The sequence below is a fragment of the Cucurbita maxima genome, unplaced genomic scaffold, assembly GCF_002738345.1.
Source record: "Cucurbita maxima cultivar Rimu unplaced genomic scaffold, Cmax_1.0 Cma_Scf00008, whole genome shotgun sequence".
Lineage (NCBI taxonomy): Eukaryota > Viridiplantae > Streptophyta > Magnoliopsida > Cucurbitales > Cucurbitaceae > Cucurbita > Cucurbita maxima.
The window spans coordinates 3,903,822-3,922,266 of NW_019272024.1; the positions used below are offsets into that span (position 1 = coordinate 3,903,822).

Consider the following 18,445-nt stretch of genomic DNA (forward strand, 5'->3'; position numbering starts at 1 on the left):
CTCGCACGCATGGGCTGTGTGTAGAGTATATGGTACACGTCCACGATTACCCGTTAGGATTGCACCGTAGGGAAAATGAAATGAAATGAAACGAAACGAACGATAGGTCCAATCATTTCATTGCATGTGATTGTTGCATAACCCCAATAGGGGGTCACTTACTGAGTATTCTAGAAATACTCAAGCATCGTGCTACTTTACTTTTGCAGATAAGGGCAAGACACCCATGTGACAACGACGGCGACTTCGTACACCCTGGGACCATGGCACATGCATAGGGTAGTTGTTTTTCCATTTCATAGTCTAGTTTGAATTCGTTTTGCATCACTAGTATAGGTTAGTATAGGTTGAGTTGTATTTGCATAATAAACCATAGAGTAGAATTAAAACATTCATTTCGGTTTTGGTTCCTTTTCCTTTATTTCAATAATATTCGTTTCTTTTTCCCTTGTAATCTTATCTCTTTCACGAGGTATTAAAAGGCGAGTGTAAGTCGCATTTATAAATAGGGTCCATTTAATGTATATTCCGCATTTCAAGGTATAATAATGACCTTATAATAATGACCTTAGAATGAATAGGTAAAATTTTAGGGTTGTTATAAGTAGACTAATTCAATAAAAAAATAATTGCATCAATTTAAATTTCTATAGGTGATTTTTATTACAGTAGTAGGGCTGTAAGGAAATAGAAGAATGCAATGCTCCTTTTGCTGGATGAAGTTGAGGTTCCCGAAGAACTAGTTGATATATCTGTTCGTATTGTGCGGGTGAGCCCAACTGTGATGAAAAAGAAGCCGATTTTCTTTTTTGAGCTTTCTCTTTCGAGCTTCCCCTCAAAATTTTAAAATGCTTCCATTAAGGAAAAGTTTTCATATCCTTATAAGAAATATTTTGTTTCCCTCTCCAACTAATGTGAGATCTCGCAATGATAGAAAATTCGAAAGGGAAAGTTTAAAGAAGACAATATCTAATAGCGGTGGGCTTGGGCCGTTACATTTGGACTCACCTATAAAGCACGAATGAGTATGATCCTCTTAACCCGTATTTAGTGCTTGAATGATGACCTTTATACTTAGGATTTGATGTTGTAAAGTGTTACCAATGCAAATAGCTTTGTCGATTCAGTATTGTTTCTAAAGAATGTTTCGTTATCTTCCCCAACCATCACACTGTCGTACAAGTTCGAGGACGGAAAGTATATCATTATTTCCATTATATCTTTATTCTGAAACAAGTTTATGATATGATGCAAAAGAAAGTTGTTATTCCTTAGAACATAGAGAAGGAAAACTAAGAATAGATATGATATTCAAACACATTTAGCATAGAGAAAAGGTGTAGTGAAGACTACTTTGCATCTGCAGGAGCCACAATCAGCATGCGAGCTGCAAGAGCCGGAGGGACACCTTCCTCCTGCACCTTCATTTTGTTCCAATTCTGAAGGAAGTTAAATGAGTTCATCTTCAATGCCACTCACTGATAGCATTATAAGCATCATGGCTACCATTGCCAGCACCAAACCACCCTTCTTCCGCCCCATCTATGACCTGAGTAGATAAGAATACATGTGCGTTAATAAAAAGGAATCCAAGGAAGAAAGGACTCCAAAAGCAATGGGATGAATGGCATTTAATGTATTTGGGGTCATGTGACAAACACTGCCACCTACAAGGGCTTATCTCATTGGTATTGCCCCTAATACTCTTAACTTGTGTGGCTTTTTCTGCTCGAAAGACGAAAGATTAATGATCCTACCGTCGTTGTTATTCGAGTTTATTACAAATGGAAATAGATTTGGGGTACAATTTTGAACAAAATATAAAAGACTCCAAAATAAATAGACTAGATTGGCCTCAAAACGACCCATTCTGTAATTGCGTAGCTCTTGAACGCTCCCCTTTCTGAACCAACAATAATAGAACACATGAAAAGAATGTAAAACTAGACGAATATAACAATATTCCGTAAGTAGTCTACTCGTAGATTTTCATTGCATCTAATCCCTAATAGGTTAACACAACCTTTTCCTTGTAGTTTTCGTTGCATCCAATCCCTAATAGGTTGCTACATACTTTTCATTGAGCTCTACTGAGTTGGGACCTAATGCTATGGTTATCTCAACTTTTAGGAAAACTTTTGACTCTGACTATCATAAACTCACTATGGGTTGGTGTCGTGATTCTAATGAACTTTACATCTTAGCTAATGTCCAATATCTTGGGTTGAGACACTACATCATAGAATCTATTAGAATAATTATTGGACATATGCAAGTCTTTAATAAATTATTCTTGATTATTAACAAGACTATGCCTTGTGTCTTTAACACAATGGATTGAAATTTTCAAAGGTCTGCAAATACAACCATTAAAAATGTCTCATCAATCTATTTCACACGTATACACGTGGAAGTGTTTTAGGTTTATATATATATATATATATATATATTCATTTTAAGGTTTAGATGTGGCGCTATCTGTCCCGGTGTAGAATCCTGGAATTTTTTTCTTTTAATTACTTAAACAAAACTGGAGATGAAATTATATTTTCTTTCAGCATTCTCGCCCACTATACTTTTTATATATAATTGATACCGATATAATATGAATTAATCTTATAACATTAGATATTTTGCAAAATTAAATTGAATATAAGAAGAAATATTAATTTAAATAAAGCTAAAACTATATATTAAAAAAAAATTAACAAAGCCATCTATATTTTTAAATATGCATACAAATGGAAAGAGCTCTTTGGCCGGCCATATTAAAATCCCACATATTTAACACAAAACAAACTAATTAGTATTTTTATTTATTTATTTATTTATTGTTCATTCTTTTTAGTTAAATCCAACCACAAGGCAACATATTATAAAAAACAAAATATTCAAAAAAAATTTAAAAAAAGGTCAAAATTTTTGTATGTATATAGACACGATTGTTCATAATGATATGATATTGTCTACTGTTATTTTATTTGTGATTTTTCTAAAAGGACAAATACGAATAGAGATAGTGTTTCTTAGTTATAAACTTAGGATATTCTCGTCAATATGAGACTCATCTCCCACTGTCGCTCGACCTTGACCCCACCTGTATTCTTCCGAAGTTTTATATTTAACCATCCTTTTGATTCCAAAGGCACCATTTTGGTTAACCCACTGCCCCAAAATCCTCTCTTTTGCTCTCTGTAAATCATGGCCATCTTCTACTCAACCTCCTTCTTTCTTGGAGCTCTGCAATTCTTGATCTTCTATCCAATTCTCTTCAAAGTTGATTCACTTTCCTTCACCTTCCCCAACTTCCAACAAAACAATCCCAACTTGTTCTTCGAAGGCGACAGCTTCATCAGCAATGGCGTTATTCAACTCACGAAGAACCAAGCTGATGGCCCGCTTACTGAGAGCTCCGGTCGAGCTTCCTACGCACAGCCGGTGCATCTATGGGATGCTTCCACAGGACAGGTGATGTAGGATCAATAACATATAACTATATGTTAAGAATGAGAAACATGAGTAGGATTGAAAGTTCGATTTTCATTGATGTTCACATCGTTTAAATAGAATAGCATCGGTCGTCCTTTGTTCCAATCTCTATCACTTTTCTTCTATTCTTCCTATTCTCCTTGTCTGATATCATATTAAAAATGAGAAACATAAGTGAGATTGAAAGTTAGAATTGGGATGAATTGGGATTAAAAATGAGAAACAGATATCGGAATAGAGGACAACGGATGAATTGGGATCACCTTCCACAAGATATATCATCTCAAAAGTTTAAATCTCTAGTCTCTATAGTTATTTTTCTTGATTGAGCACTGCAGATCATCAATATTTTTCCTCTCAACAATAAAATCAAGAACATATACATTGTCAATATGTTTGTGGCTAGCTATCTAGATTCCGCACCAACTAGCCTCCTAATCTCAATTTCGTCACCAACTAGCCTCCTAATCTCAATCTCGGTCTTGAATTGGCTACAAATATTCCCTGTCATTCTCCTAGACCGAGAACTGTGGTTGACAAACTATTCTCGATAGTTCAATATCAAGACTATGTTATAAACATCTTCAAATTATTCACCAAAGCTCTGATACTAGAATGCTATCCTATTTAAACGTTGTGAATATTAATGAAGATCGAACTTTCAATTTCACTACTATTCCTGGTTCTTTTTAACACTATATTTGAGATATTTAAACTTAATCACAAACACAAATCCCCCTGCATGACAGGTTACAGATTTCACCACCCACTTCTCCTTCAGAATCAACACACTTAATGAATCTTTATTTGGCGATGGAATCGCCTTCTTCATCGTCCCTTACGAGGCCACAATACCCACTAACTCAACAGGGGGATTTCTTGGATTATTCAGCTCGTCTTCTGCTTTCGATCCCTCTAAAAATCAAGTTTTTGGCGTTGAATTTGACAGCAAACAGGATAATTGGGACCCAAGTGACAATCATATAGGAATCAATATCAATTCCATTCAATCTGCTACTCATCTCATGTGGAACACAAGCATGAAAGACAACAGAACAGCCAATGCATGGATAACTTACAATTCCGCCACTAAAAACCTGTCTGTGTTTCTAACTTACATTAAAGATCCAATTTTTACAGGAAATTTCAGCATCTCAACTGTCATTGACTTGAAAACCTTGTTGCCTGAAAGGGTCAGAATTGGTTTCTCCGCCGCCACAGGCAAATGGTTCCAAATTCATAACATGATTTCTTGGTCATTCAACTCGACATTGGGCGATGATATTGGTGGTAAAAAAGAGGATAAGAACAAGAACATTGGCTTGGGAATTGGCCTAGGTGTCGGGCTTGGCTTTTTGATATGTGGGTTGAGCTTGTTGGGAGCTGTTTGGTGGAGCAAACACTCAAGTAGGCAAATGGAAGACATGGATGATTCTATAAATGATGAGTTTGAGAGAGGAACAGGCCCAAAAAGGTTCACTTATAGGGAATTAACTCAAGCGACAAAGAATTTTGATGAGGCCGGCAAGCTTGGAGAAGGAGGGTTTGGAGGTGTCTACAAGGGTTTGTTGACAGAATCCAATATAGAAATAGCGGTGAAGAGGGTATCAAGAGGCTCAAAACAGGGGAAAAAAGAGTATATTTCTGAAGTGAAGATCATTAGTCGTTTGAGACATAGGAATCTTGTTCAATTATTTGGTTGGTGTCATGAAAAAGGTGAGTTTCTTTTGGTTTATGAGTTCATGCCTAATGGTAGCTTGGATACTCATCTCTTTAGAGGTAAAACCATGCTAAGTTGGTCAATTAGGAACAAAATAGCATTAGGATTGGCTTCTGCTCTGCTTTATCTTCATGAAGAATGGGAACAATGTGTGGTGCATAGAGATATCAAGTCAAGCAATGTAATGTTGGACTTAAGTTTCAATGCAAAGCTCGGCGATTTCGGCCTTGCGAGGTTTGTCGACCATGAGCTTGGCTCACAAACGACAGTTCTGGCTGGGACAATGGGATATCTTGCACCTGAATGTGTGACGGATGGTAAGGCTAGTAAGGAATCAGATGTTTACAGTTTTGGTGTGGTGGCTCTTGAGATTGCGTGTGGGCGGCGGCCCATGGAGTCGAGGGCGGAACCGGATCAGGTGAGGCTTGTAGAGTGGGTGTGGGAGATGTATGGCAGAGGACAAGGCTTGGAAACTGCTGATAAGAGACTGGGAATGGAGTTTGATGAGCAGCAAATGGAGGCTTTGATAGTTGTGGGATTATGGTGTTGCCATCCTGACTTCAAGTTCCGGCCCTCCATAAGACAGGTGATTAATGTTCTAAACTTTGAAGCTCCATTGCCTGCATTGCCCTCGAAGTTGCCCGTGCCGATGTACTTTGCACCGCCGATGAATTTGTGTAAGTTCTCGTATACATCGACGAGAACGTCGGTGGATAGAAGCCAATGTTCGTGTAGTAATTGTTCGGCTTACACTACGCAATCTTCAGGATCAGGTGTGTCACTTTTGAAACTACCAAAACCAGAATAATAGTATTTATGCTACGGATAGTTATTGTAATTTTCTCTTTTATCGTTAGGTAAAGAAGAAAAAAATGCTTAAAATGGTATTTTGTACTGTGGCAGGTTTGAAAATTATTGATTTAAGAGATACACTTGTAAACACTTTCAATTATAGTAATTGTCTACAACTTATGGATGTGAAGAATTTCTTTTTTTCAAACTATGTAAATCTTTGTGTCTATTTATTTTTGTTCGTAAATATATGAGTGCAATCGATATTGCAACAAGATCTAGATATAAGCATTCGTTAACAGACTATTTACTATAGATATATATGAGTAATTGTTTAGACTCTTATGAACCGAAACCACATCCAAATAAGAGCGGTTCGAAGGATAGGACGGCTAAAAATGCTTAAAAGAAATGAAAGTTCCTACCTATACCAACAATGTGTACCTTCCTTCTTGTTGGCTCAATCATAGAATCTTCATGGTTAAACCTGTTTTGCTTGGAGCAATTTTATTTTTGGTGATCGCTTGTGAATTTTCCTAGAATACATGTGAATGAGGACAAAATATGCTTAAAGAATTCGTGTCAATCTAGGAGATAGTTTTCACTCTTAGAAATGAGGAGTAGGTAACGCAACCATGTCGCAGGGGTGTGTCGGGGCCATTAGGTGTTTAATCTGAATTTTGAATCTTGATACGAATTCTAGGCACGAGTCTTGTTACACAAAGCGATCACTTGAATTTATCCTTCCTTTCTTTTGATAGCAAAAAAGTTGGTCGTTCCCTCGATGCACTCATCCTATGTTAATGTTGTTTCTTTGAGGTGTTCCGCTATCCTTACTTCTTTTAATATGTTTTGACATATTCATTTGGTCTCTATTTAATTGTCATTTGATATTAATGTTATTTTTAATTTCTTCGAGAATAATTAATAAGATTGATTATATAGCTAAATAAATTTAAAAACTAAAATTTAAACATATATTAGTCATAATTGTTTTAATAATTTTAATTAATAAAAATCAACAAACTAATAATTATTCGTAAAATTAAGTTATTGTTAGAAGTAAGGGTAGAAATCAAATAAAAATATGATTTGTTTATATGAAATTCTAATAGCATCAACATCAATCAAATATACTCCACCTTTTTATTCTCAAACTTGAACAGTAACCTCGGTATAGCAGCTTTAATTCCTCGTTCTGCCCGCTAGCCTATTAGGTAGGATAGCAGTTTCGGATTGACTTTCGGTTCAGTCGCTTCTCTTCCTGTTCCATCTTCAAAGCAGCTAATTCATTTCTTCTTTCACTATTCGAGTTATTGATGTGAGATGGATCTAGAAATCAGGGAAGGGAGTTCGAGTGAGAATCCAGAAATGATTCGTGTATACAATGAATGAAATCCTTTACGGGAGAGTCAAGACAATCTACTTTACTGACTGAAAAACAGGAAGTCACTCATTCAAACCTCCCGCACTCTTTCACTCGTTCTCGCATATTCTATTCATTCGTTCTCTTTTCTTTTACTGTAACCTCATTCACTAGTCTCAGGCGCAGGTTGTGACTTAATCCAATAAATAGAGTCAGAACACACACAAACCTATGGCAATTGAATTTTCCTGTTCAACACATTGTGAAAGATGGAGTTAATCCTCTGAAGGTATGTGGGTAATAGGCATTGCCTTAGCCTTTCCTACCTTAGAAGGTATGTGGGTAATTAGCACTGCAGTATTATACAGAAAATGCAAAAACCGGATAGGGCTAACTCATGATAAGGTAAGGTAGGATAGAGCAAGACTTAATAAGCTGTTTTCCTGTGCCGCCTCTACACATTGGGAAGAGCTTTTATTGCAAGACTTAATAAGCAGTTTCCCTTACTCGCCGCTGCTGTAGCAGTCACCGAATCCACACCCTTATAAGAAATGTTTCGTTCTCCTCTCCAATCGACGTGAGACCTCACAATCCACTCCCCTTGGGGCCAGCGTTCTCGCTGGCACACCACTAGGTGTCTGGATCTGATACTATATGTAACAACCCAAGCTCGCTGCTAGCAAATATTGTTCGCTTTGGCCCGTTACATATCACCGTCAATCTCATAGTTTTAAAACACATCTACTAGGGAGAGATTTCCACACCCTTATAATGAATGTTTCGTTCCCCTCTCCAACCTACATGGGATCTCACAATTATTTTATTTAGTGATTCAAATACCAATACGGTGCACCTTCTTACTTGTTGGCTTAACTATAGAAATTTCAAAATCAAGTCTATTATCCTTAGAACAATTCTAAGTTGGGTGATCTCGTGAGAATTTTCCTAACAAGCTTATAAGTAGTAACTAAATATGCAAAAAGGATTTGTGTTAGTCAATAGAAATAGTTTCCATTCTTAGAAACGAGAAGTAAGTAACGTGTCATGTCACAGTAGATACAAAGGAACATCGAAGCCATCATTAAGTATCGAATCTAAATTTCGAATTATGATTCGAAACTTTGGCACATATCGTTAAAGTTCGTAGTATGGAAAATGGGTGAGAAACGTGGGAGGGGGGAAGGATGAAACACACCTCTATCACATGTTTCTCTTCATCTCTATTTCTTCCAACAATCCCACACACTTACCTAGCTGTTCTTAGCAACAGTGGCTGCATTCTTACGCCATTCCACGTTTCTCCACCACCCCCATCCCATTCTTTTCATACTTACCTTTACATTATTTCTTGTTTTGATTCAACTTTAATATCTATAAGTAATGTGAAGAGAGAGAGAAATGAGTAATGAAGAACAAAAGAAGCCAACACAACACAACACAACAAAACAAAAAAGAAAAAAAAACAGCAACCGTTAAAGGTAATTGCATGAAAGGTATCTTTCCAGTTTTTGAGCAAAACGTTACTTCCTAGTAAACATATCCATCTCCTCAATCCTTCCCCCACAAGTAAACAGCCTTAAAACGCAATCCATTATCATTACTCGGTATCTGTATTGGACGTGAATTCTAAAATTTGTATTCTCGTATACATATTTGAAGTATTTTAATAGTTTTTCTCTCGTATTTCTTAGGATACAAAATTGTTAGATATATTGTAACAATCTATGCCCAGGATTCAAAATCTGGGTTCGACGGAGATGTGTCCCATAATTGAACTGAAACTACATCTAATGAAAGTAATTATGAGAATATAATGGCTAAGAAAGACTTGAAAGAAGAGAAAGTTAGTATCTATATCAACAAGATTCTGAATCTATATTAGGTTGGGATGTGTCACATCATTGAAATGAGACCACGTTTAAATGAAAGCAATTCTAAAAATATGATAATTAAGAAAACTTAAAAAAAAAAAAATTGAAATTAGTTGTCTGTGTCAACAAGTTACAATTTTTTTTTTTCTTTTTTGACTTAATCATAGTAACTCCATAATTAAGCTTGTTTTGTTTGGACTAATAGTGTATTGGGTAACCTCTTATGAATTTTACTAAGAATCATGCGAGTGAGAACAAAGCACGGTAAAAGAATCTGTGTTGTTCTCTGAGAATAGACTCTTATCTCTTAGAAGCTACAAGTAAGTAATGCAAGGAGAGTGTAATCGCACACAGTTGCTGAATCTGGATTTTGAATCGTGGACATGGATCGTTACAAATTGTAACAGCCCAAGTCTACCGCTAGTAGATGCTGTCTACTTTGGCCCGTTATGTATCTCGTCAGTCTCACAGTTTTAAAACGCATCTACTAGGGAAAGGTTTCCACACCTTTATAAGGATTGTTTCGTTTTCTTCTCTAACCAAAATGCGATCTCACAATTCACCCCCTTAGGAGTCCAGCGTTCTCGTTAGCACACCGTCCAGTGTCAAATTCTAATACCATTTGTAACAGCTCAAACCCATCACTAGCAAATATTAACCGCTTTTACTCGTTACATATCATCGTCAGTCTCACAGTTTTAAAACGCATCTACTAGGAAAATGTTTACACACCCTTATAAAAATAATTCGTTTTACTCTCCAGTCGATATGGCATCACAGCCACGGACAAATTGTTAATAGATTTGAGGATTATAGTGTCAAAAGGGACCAGAGGCAACAAAAAAGAGACAAAGGAAAGGTCTTTTTTGCAGGCAGTGTGGCAGACTTCTGTGTTCCTGCTCTGAGTTATTACTGATCAGCTCCCACGCTGAACACACAGTCTTCTAACTTCTGGTATACCGATATCTAATATCAATGCCAATGAATACAGATTATATAGGCTTACATATATGCCAATTGCCATGCATGGGGCTATGTTAACACTGCTATTAATGCTTATCCACCCCCAATGTATTCTTATTTTTACGGTGTTTTCATACACTCTCTGGTTACTATGCAATCGTTCTCTTTAAATTTTTCTCTCGGATCTTCTTTCAAAGTTTTTTTTAAGAGCGTCTGTTAGAGAGAAGGGTTTCTATGCCCTGATGTTTTGTCCCCCTCCAACTGATCTCACAATCCACCTTTAAGGCACTGCTTCTTCTATGGCAATCACTCCTCTCTCCAATCAAAGTGAGTTCATTTTTGGTATTTGAATTTCCCACTTGTTTGACACATGATCAAATTTTTTTTTTTTTTCTTGTCTCACCATTTTTAATTTTATAGGTAAAGATTTCTTCTAAAATTTCAAAACATGTTGCTTATGGCCGCATGACAGATGTCGCACGGTCATACTTGTCCAAGGCCTGTTGTCTATGGTTTCATACCCATTCCAAACCCCTCTTTCATGCTTTCATCTTAGATAAGCCTTTATCATTTCATATCAGGTCAATACGGGGTGTATAACCATTCACCAAAATCACATCTACACCCACCTCGACAAAAATGCCCTAAAATATACTATAATGGGATATGACTAGTTGTACTTATTAGACATTTTTTTAAAAGTATATATAAGAACTAGACATTAAATCTCGAGATTTTTTTATAATTTCTTTCTAACTTCCGACGTTAAATTAAGGTAAGTAGTTTAGTCAATTTGAATATACGTCACCACTTATTATTTTCTCGAAAGTCGATATATATACATACAAACACACACACACACACATATATATATATATATATATATATATATATATATATATATATATATATATGAAAGGTGTATTTGATGAAAATCACAAGCATCTATTCATAATGCCCCTGCCTGCATGAAGACATTGAATTGAGTATATTTGGTTGTGGAAAAGGGAAAGTGAAAGAAAAGAAGGATAAAAAAAGCAAAGCTTTTTAGTCTTTTCCTCTCTCCCTTTTGCTTCTCTCTCTGTTTTGCAGCTTTCCGCCATTGAAGACAGCAATATGAAGGCCCCATTGCAGCAGCCGATTACCCAAAACGACCCTAATTCTCATCGCTCACAACCACCTCTCAAATGCCCTCGCTGCAATTCCACCAACACCAAATTTTGCTACTACAACAATTACAATCTCACTCAGCCCCGCCACTTTTGCAAGACCTGCCGTCGATATTGGACCAAAGGTGGCGCCTTGAGAAACATCCCCATCGGTGGTGGCTGCCGGAAAAACAAAAAGCTCAAATCTTCTTCCTCTAATTCTAATTTCCTCACCGGAATCTCACCCTCCATTGATTTTAGTACCATCGGAACAGGAGGATCGTTGTTTCCATGTTCTTGCTTCTCTCTTGGTCAAACGGCGGCGACGGAAACGGCGGCGGCGACGGCAATTCCCGCCACCAATTACTCATCCATGGGGCTCTACAATTTAAACGACAACACCCAGCAGCTTGCTTCTTCAATTGAGTCTTTGAGCTACTTAAACCAAGACCTCCATTGGAGATTACAGCAACAGCGGTTGGGTATGATATTTGGAGATCATGATCAAAATCAAAAAATTTTGCAACCCATTTCGTTTCAGAATCTAGAGACTCCAAAACAGGAAGCTTTTTTCGATAATAATCATCCTAGAAAAGATTCAACACCCGCCGCCGCCGCTACAGGTACAACAACTACTACTACTACTACTGAATGGATCTTTGGAAATAATGATTCTTATCATCATCATCATCAAATGAGTATTACAAGCAACAGTTCAAGAAATATAGGCGGCAATGCTGGTGGGAGTGGGTATAATAATAATGGAGTTGAAGCTAATTGGGAAGATTTACTTCATTTCACTGCCTTGCCCTAATGGTAAAGATCTCTCCACAATTTTATCCAATTTACCCGTTTATGTTTGATTAAAAACGATACTAAAAAGAATGAAACGTAAGTCACATCTAGCTGATGTTGTCTTTTGTTACAAATGTTATTTTGTTTGAAAAGATGAATGTGGATGAGGGGAGACTTAATGTGAGGGTTACTGAACAATATGTCAGGACCTAGTGTTGGTTAGGGTGCACCTCTTTTTAGACACAGTGTGGTTTGTGGGATTGGGTTGGTTGATGTCTGCAAGAACTGGTGGGTTTGGGATTGCATTAAATGAAGAATGAAGTGTCAATTTTAGAGTTGGATCATCACTGCAAAGAGAAGCGAAGGAGTGGGAGAGTGAGCCACTCTTTTTAAGACCTACTTCTGAGTTAACTCACCATCTCTGTACTAATACTGCCTCTCTCTCTCTCTGGTTGTGTGAGAAAGAGCAACATGTTTTGGCTTTCTTTTTTGATCACTTTCTCCTTCAATCTCCATGTATTGAATCATTGGTTTCATGATTGAAATGAAACATTCACAAAAAGCACTTTGTATCGCAATGTTTTTCCGACAATTGATCTTACAAAACCAAAAACATTAATAATTCTTCTCTTATAAATGCTCTGTAAACTCACCATGATTAATAACTTATTCTAGAAGTGTTCTACGGTTAATTACTTCTCAATGCAGGATTGTCACATCCCATTATTCTATTTGTTGGAGAGGGGAATGAAACATTTCTTAGGATGTGAAACTTCTCCCTAGAGATCGTCTTAATATAGTGAGGAGTGAGGGTGACGTCAATTCGTAACAGGTCAAAGTGGATAATATCTGCTAGTGATGGCATCGAGCTGTTATAAATGATATCAGAGTCAAAACACTAAGCAGAGTGCAAACGAGAACGTTGGGTCCTCCAAAGTGTGGATTGTGAGATTCTACATTGGTTGGAGAGGGAGGCGAAATGAACTTCTCTTTAACAGATAGTTTTTAAATCGTGAGACTAACAACGATACGTAACGAGTTAAAGCGGACAATATCTACTATTGGTGGGCTTGGGTGATGCTTAATATTCGGTTTTGAACAATTGGAACTTATTGACTCACATTTTTACAATTTGGTTAAAAGGGTTGGTCTACACTTCAATCTTCATCACAAAGCTTTTGAAGTTCGTGTTTCTTTCTCATAAATCCCTCAATTGAGGGTTTATATAAACACATTACGATTAAGTATTTGATGATAAACTTATTGAGTTAGACGATATTATAAATTTAACAGACACGATCTTGAAACTTCATGGTCGATTAGCTTTCATCGAACACAAACCAAGAACAAATGGTTGTGCATGCATTGCATAGGCGTTAGAAAGAGAGGGATAGAGAAGAAACGTATGAAGAGGGGCGAGTAACGTGATAGAAGTGAGGGAAAGCTTTTGTAAGCATTGCAAATTGTCGTTTTAGAGAGTATGCAAGCACTTCATGACCTTACCATATGCTCTACATACATATTAATGGATCAAACTTCAAAACCCACAAATTAAAGATAACAACTTTGGTCCTCATCTCTATCAAGGATTGCCACCAATACAATTATGATATCGTTATAAAGGATACTAATTGCGTTGAATGAGTAATCAAAGACGGTGTTGTTATGTGGAAATGAATGGCGTTACATTGGTTTCTTTAAAGTTGTTTTTAAATTTTGTTGGGTCGGTTTTGATGGTTAGGTTTGAATAGAGAGAGAGAAAAAGAGGAGAATGTGAGGACTTTGCTCTATAACGTGAAGAGTTTGAGGTAGGTTAATATGAACGTCGGGATGTTATCTTCTGAAAAGTTTGACCTCGCTAAAGAGCATATCTCGGACAATGAGATCTCTTACTTTTCCGAGACACTAGTATAAAGTATGTTGTGGGCAAAGCTAAAGAAGAGGAATGGTAAAAAAAATCTTTATGAGATTTTTGAAGTTTTGTCTCTAATTCTTTCTATTTAAAATTTTGAAGATTGAAATATTTTCTATATAAAACACATATTTTTCCTTTAAAATGATGATAATAATTTTTCATTAAATTTGAGATAAAATGTTTGTGGTTCCCAAATTTTCTTTATTTATTTAGAAAAAATTTTCTTGACCACTTTTTTTTTTTCTACATTGTAAAGACAAGGCCCCATTTGCATTTTGGTCACGTTTTGTGGTTCGTCTTGTCTTTGTCAATCGAATACCACTTGTGCAGAATTCAAGTTTGTTCGGCCACACACGTGCATATTCAATTGTCTGTGCACAATAATGTTGCATCTCATCATCATTTTGGTTTCCAACAACACGATCCATGCATTGTGATATCATCCCACGTTTCGAAACAGCTCAGCCATCTTGACTTACTCAGACACATCCGTCAAGAACTGACCCATGTGTCGGTCATCTCAATGGGACATCTTGAACATCCATCCCTTCAAATTTTCTCGAGCATGTGACTCTCCCATGTTCATGCTAAACCATTTATAGCATACATTTCGAATAGCATGTGCATAATCCAACCTCCGATACACGGGCTAGGACACAAAATCGGCACACCCATGTTGTCTGGTAGTGTCCTTGAAAAACTCATTTCAAAAGAAGTCACTAGAAATATTCATCTCGAAATGCTCGCTCTCACTGTGACACGCATGTGTCACTCCGTTGATTCTAAACAGACTGAAGTAAAATTAAGATTAAAGTACAAACAAATAAGAATGGAGAATTTAAATTAACCCGATCATTAGTTTTATATTTTGACTAGAAAACTAATGATTAGTAAAAATATGGTTGTTGAGTAGAGAGACATAGTCGACAACAAAATCTTCATTAATAAATTGTAAGTTTCTATAAATGCATTTATTCTTTCGAGAATTAACTCTTACGACCCAGAGATTATGTCTTTGTTCGAATCAATCAAATGTTTACTAGATTTTATTTGAATGATTATATATATGCAACTAGCTCTGCTTTCGCTGAACCTCTAAACACCAACAAGAACAAAACATTACCGAACAGGGGATAAAACATGTCAGCTCCATCGCCAAAATGTAAGCATTTCGAAGAACATTAATTGGTGGACTCCAAATAGACACCTTGATGGGGGCATTACAGCCCCTAAGGCTGCCTCCCTTACAATTCTTTGTTTTATCACATAAATCTTACAGATACAAAGTTTCAACAAACAAATATATCCAACATGAATATCAGAGTTCAGCTGTTGTGACAAATTACCACAAAAATAATGAATTTCGGCGTATGAAGTTTATTTCCATCAAAAACGAGGAACTCAGACACTTGCAGGTCATTCACTGCAAATCAACTATGATTCAAAAAAGAAATTGCTTCGTAAGAAACATTACATTCTAACAGATAATTATTGCCAATTCATTTCTTCTTCCCAGAAGCAAAATAATAGACGCAACTCAAAGTCAGCTAGCTAATTGACCACATCAAGAACCAGCTTGCGGGACTTCAAAACTGACCATTTCAATCGGCGATAATATGCGGCCTGAAGTAGAGCCAGAGAGAGCACAAAGATCCATTTGAATCCCATCTGGCATTCAAGATCGCACAAAACATCAAAAAAGAGAGATAGAAATGTGTAACAAGACATCTGATTTAGCATGCAAATTACCAGTTTCCTTTCTTCCATTTCTGGTTCAGCAGCCCATGACAAGAACGAGACAACATCTTTACCCATCTGTATTACACAGGGACATGGAACTTATCAGTCAAGGTACACAAGATCAATACTCAGAAAGATGATGCTCAGTCAGCCCAGGCGGTTTTGTGCATTATCCTTATATTCTTTGCAACTTACAAACTTTACATATTTAGCAGACGAACCTGTGCTTCTGTCGCTGGGGTACCATCTTCGTACTCAACAGCTCCATCATTAAGCATCTTAGGCATCGCAATTGCTCCCCCAGGGAAATAAGGGTTATAGTGCAGACCCTCTCGGATCTACAAAACCATTCACGGGGTTTTCAGGATTGAGAAGAGTTAACGGAAGCTGGAAAAAATAATCCATGATTGCTTATTGGTTGGAAATATTTGAGTTGTGTCCAATCCTAAGTTTTGAATAACTGTAACTCAATTCCTATCTTAATAAGTAACACTAAGAAGATCACAAGAATAAAAGGCTATTTCATATTCATTAAAAATTATAATACTCATTTGAAAAGCAAAACAAATCAAACTTGAATAAAAGATACTCCATCAGACTCCAACAGGGGAGTGGAGTAGCAAACAAAACAAAATCAGTATAAATATGCAAGACATCCGATGATTCGAAAACAATGAAATGTACTTCAAAATATAGGCTACCTAAGTTCTAACTAATTGACCACGGAGGAAAGTTACAACTTTCTACAATTAAATAAGCAAAATTTGACATTCCGCTTGCTGCTTCAGAAGCCACATGAAATGTACATTTTCCATGTTAAAAACTAACAAATATTACTGTTACATTAATTTCACCCTACAGATATTGAGGTGCAACAAGCAGATATCTACTCCATGTGAACTGTGCCCACACATTATAACACAATTGACAGGAAATAGAAGACATCCTCAACTAATCCCACTAAAGTAAGCTCACATGAAATAATGTAACATAGCAGGAATGCAGAATAAGGACAATTTTCTACTCACACAAGTCCCATAATATACAATTGCACATGTACAACAACTCTATTTAGCAAGATGTACTGTAGAACATCCTTTGGAATTCAGTAGAAGTACAGTGGCTTAAAATTTACCGAAACGCCAGCAGGAGGATCACGATAACCAGTAAGAAGGGAAAATACATAATTCTGACCATTATGACGAGCCTGAGAGGGAAAAGGGCAAAATAGCTTCAGGACAAAGTTTATTCGCAAATACTTTACAATCTATTTAAATACATATATGTGATTTCTTTTTGTATCTCCAAGGGGGGAAACAATATACATCAAATGAAAAAAAAAAGATTGGAACAAAACCCATGATTGGATATATATAATCTTACTTTATGAAATTATAAGATGATAAAGAAGAATTACTTTTGTGATAAGGCTCAGATCTGGAGGGTATGCCCCACCATTAGCGAATCTAGCAGCTTGTTCATTTGCATATGGTTCAGGAAACCGGTCACTGAGTTTACCTGGACGAGTGAACATCTCACCTTCATCATTGGGCCCATCAACTACCTCAATTTCAGCAGCCATTGCTTTTGTCTCCTCTTCAGTATATGCAACACCAACCAAATCACGGTATGATATTAAAGACATGGAATGACAGGATGCACAAACTTGTTGGTAAACCTGATGGCCACGACGAATCCTGCACAAGCAAAATCAGCTTTAGAGCATCAAGAAGTTGCTGGATAAGAAAATATGAACCACTTTTCTCGGTTTGATGCACCTTCTCATTGAAATATTGGCAGAGAGATTGGAAAATTCCAGTCTCACCTGGTGTTTTCCAGGGAATACTTGAGCCCTTTGGAACCCTTTTATATGGAAGCAAATATCTTACGGGAGGATGTTGTTCTGGCCAACACTGTCTTGATAGGTTTAATTTTATATTGAGTTTTGCCTTGATAGGCTTGAATGGAAAGAAAACGAAGAACCATTGCTAACTTGTGTAGAGATGAGGCAGAGTTTTAGCATCTCATTAAAATATGGGCTCCCAAAAGAGGTTTTCTTACCAATTCCTTTTGTATTTACAACTTCTTGATATGAACCAAATGAGATAACTTCTTGCAATCCTTTCAAGAGACAATTCTTTATCTCCACCTTCTTAGACATTGTCTGGGATCAATAATGAATGTAAATGGAAGAATTTTCTATAATTTCTCCTCCCAATCTTTGAAATTTGGGACATAATCAAGTTGGGGGCTCACTTCGGCGTTTTTTTCCCCTGTCGGCAATTACAGTTTCTTCATTATATACACCAAATGAAAGAAATATTAATCTCTCTTGCTTTGGGACAATTCCTTGTAATTGTCTTTCCGGTAAGAATAACCTTTTGTAATCCTTTCCTGCTGAAGGATTTTTCTTTCTTTTTTCTTTTTTTCTCTTTTTGGATAAGAAACAACATTCATTCCTTAGTTGTTGGAATCTTATTTAAATAAGGGCTACCTTTGAAGTTCTCCTTCAAGTTTTGTTTCTTTTTCATTTTTTATGTCATAACAATTCCTTCTTGATAAATGCAAATTGGAATTTTTTTTTTTTTTTTTTTTTTTTTTTTTTTTTTTTTTTTTTTTTTTTTTTTTTTTTTTTTTTTTTTTTTT

The 18,445-nt window shown here is 36.4% G+C and overlaps 3 protein-coding genes across 5 annotated transcripts in view; 2 read left to right on the forward strand and 1 right to left on the reverse strand.

Annotated features, from left to right (window-relative positions):
- Positions 1-3,165: 3,165 nt before the first annotated feature.
- Positions 3,166-6,056, forward strand: LOC111482979 (L-type lectin-domain containing receptor kinase IX.1-like). The gene is made up of 2 exons (XM_023129038.1): positions 3,166-3,468; positions 4,239-6,056. Exons 1-2 carry the CDS (start codon positions 3,202-3,204, stop codon positions 6,015-6,017), a joined length of 2,046 nt encoding a protein of 681 aa, XP_022984806.1. The 5' UTR covers positions 3,166-3,201; the 3' UTR covers positions 6,018-6,056.
- Positions 6,057-11,245: 5,189 nt separating this feature from the next.
- LOC111482951 (dof zinc finger protein DOF5.7-like) lies at positions 11,246-12,188 on the forward strand. The gene has a single exon (XM_023129000.1). It carries the CDS (start codon positions 11,318-11,320, stop codon positions 12,161-12,163), a length of 846 nt encoding a protein of 281 aa, XP_022984768.1. The 5' UTR covers positions 11,246-11,317; the 3' UTR covers positions 12,164-12,188.
- A 3,040-nt stretch (positions 12,189-15,228) lies between these two features.
- The window catches only part of LOC111482970 (cytochrome c1-2, heme protein, mitochondrial), a 6,203-nt gene continuing 2,986 nt past the window's right edge, over positions 15,229-18,445 (reverse strand). For all 3 annotated transcript variants that reach the window (XM_023129020.1, XM_023129021.1, XM_023129022.1), the window contains exons 4-8: positions 17,217-17,496; positions 16,935-17,006; positions 16,021-16,137; positions 15,809-15,874; positions 15,229-15,727 (exon numbers count right to left, since the gene is read on the reverse strand). In XM_023129020.1, the coding sequence (XP_022984788.1) occupies positions 15,611-15,727; positions 15,809-15,874; positions 16,021-16,137; positions 16,935-17,006; positions 17,217-17,496 (652 nt within the window). In that variant the 3' untranslated portion in view covers positions 15,229-15,610. The remainder of the gene's footprint in view (positions 15,728-15,808; positions 15,875-16,020; positions 16,138-16,934; positions 17,007-17,216; positions 17,497-18,445) is intronic.

Excerpts from the sequence above, each read along its gene's own strand:
- LOC111482979 (XM_023129038.1), top strand. The coding sequence starts at position 3,202 with ATGGCCATCTTCTACTCAACCTCCTTCTTTCTTGGAGCTCTGCAATTC. Across the intron at positions 3,469-4,238 it reads GGGATGCTTCCACAGGACAG|GTTACAGATTTCACCACCCA; the intron begins GTGATGTAGGAT and ends CCTGCATGACAG.
- LOC111482951 (XM_023129000.1), top strand. The coding sequence starts at position 11,318 with ATGAAGGCCCCATTGCAGCAGCCGATTACCCAAAACGACCCTAATTCT.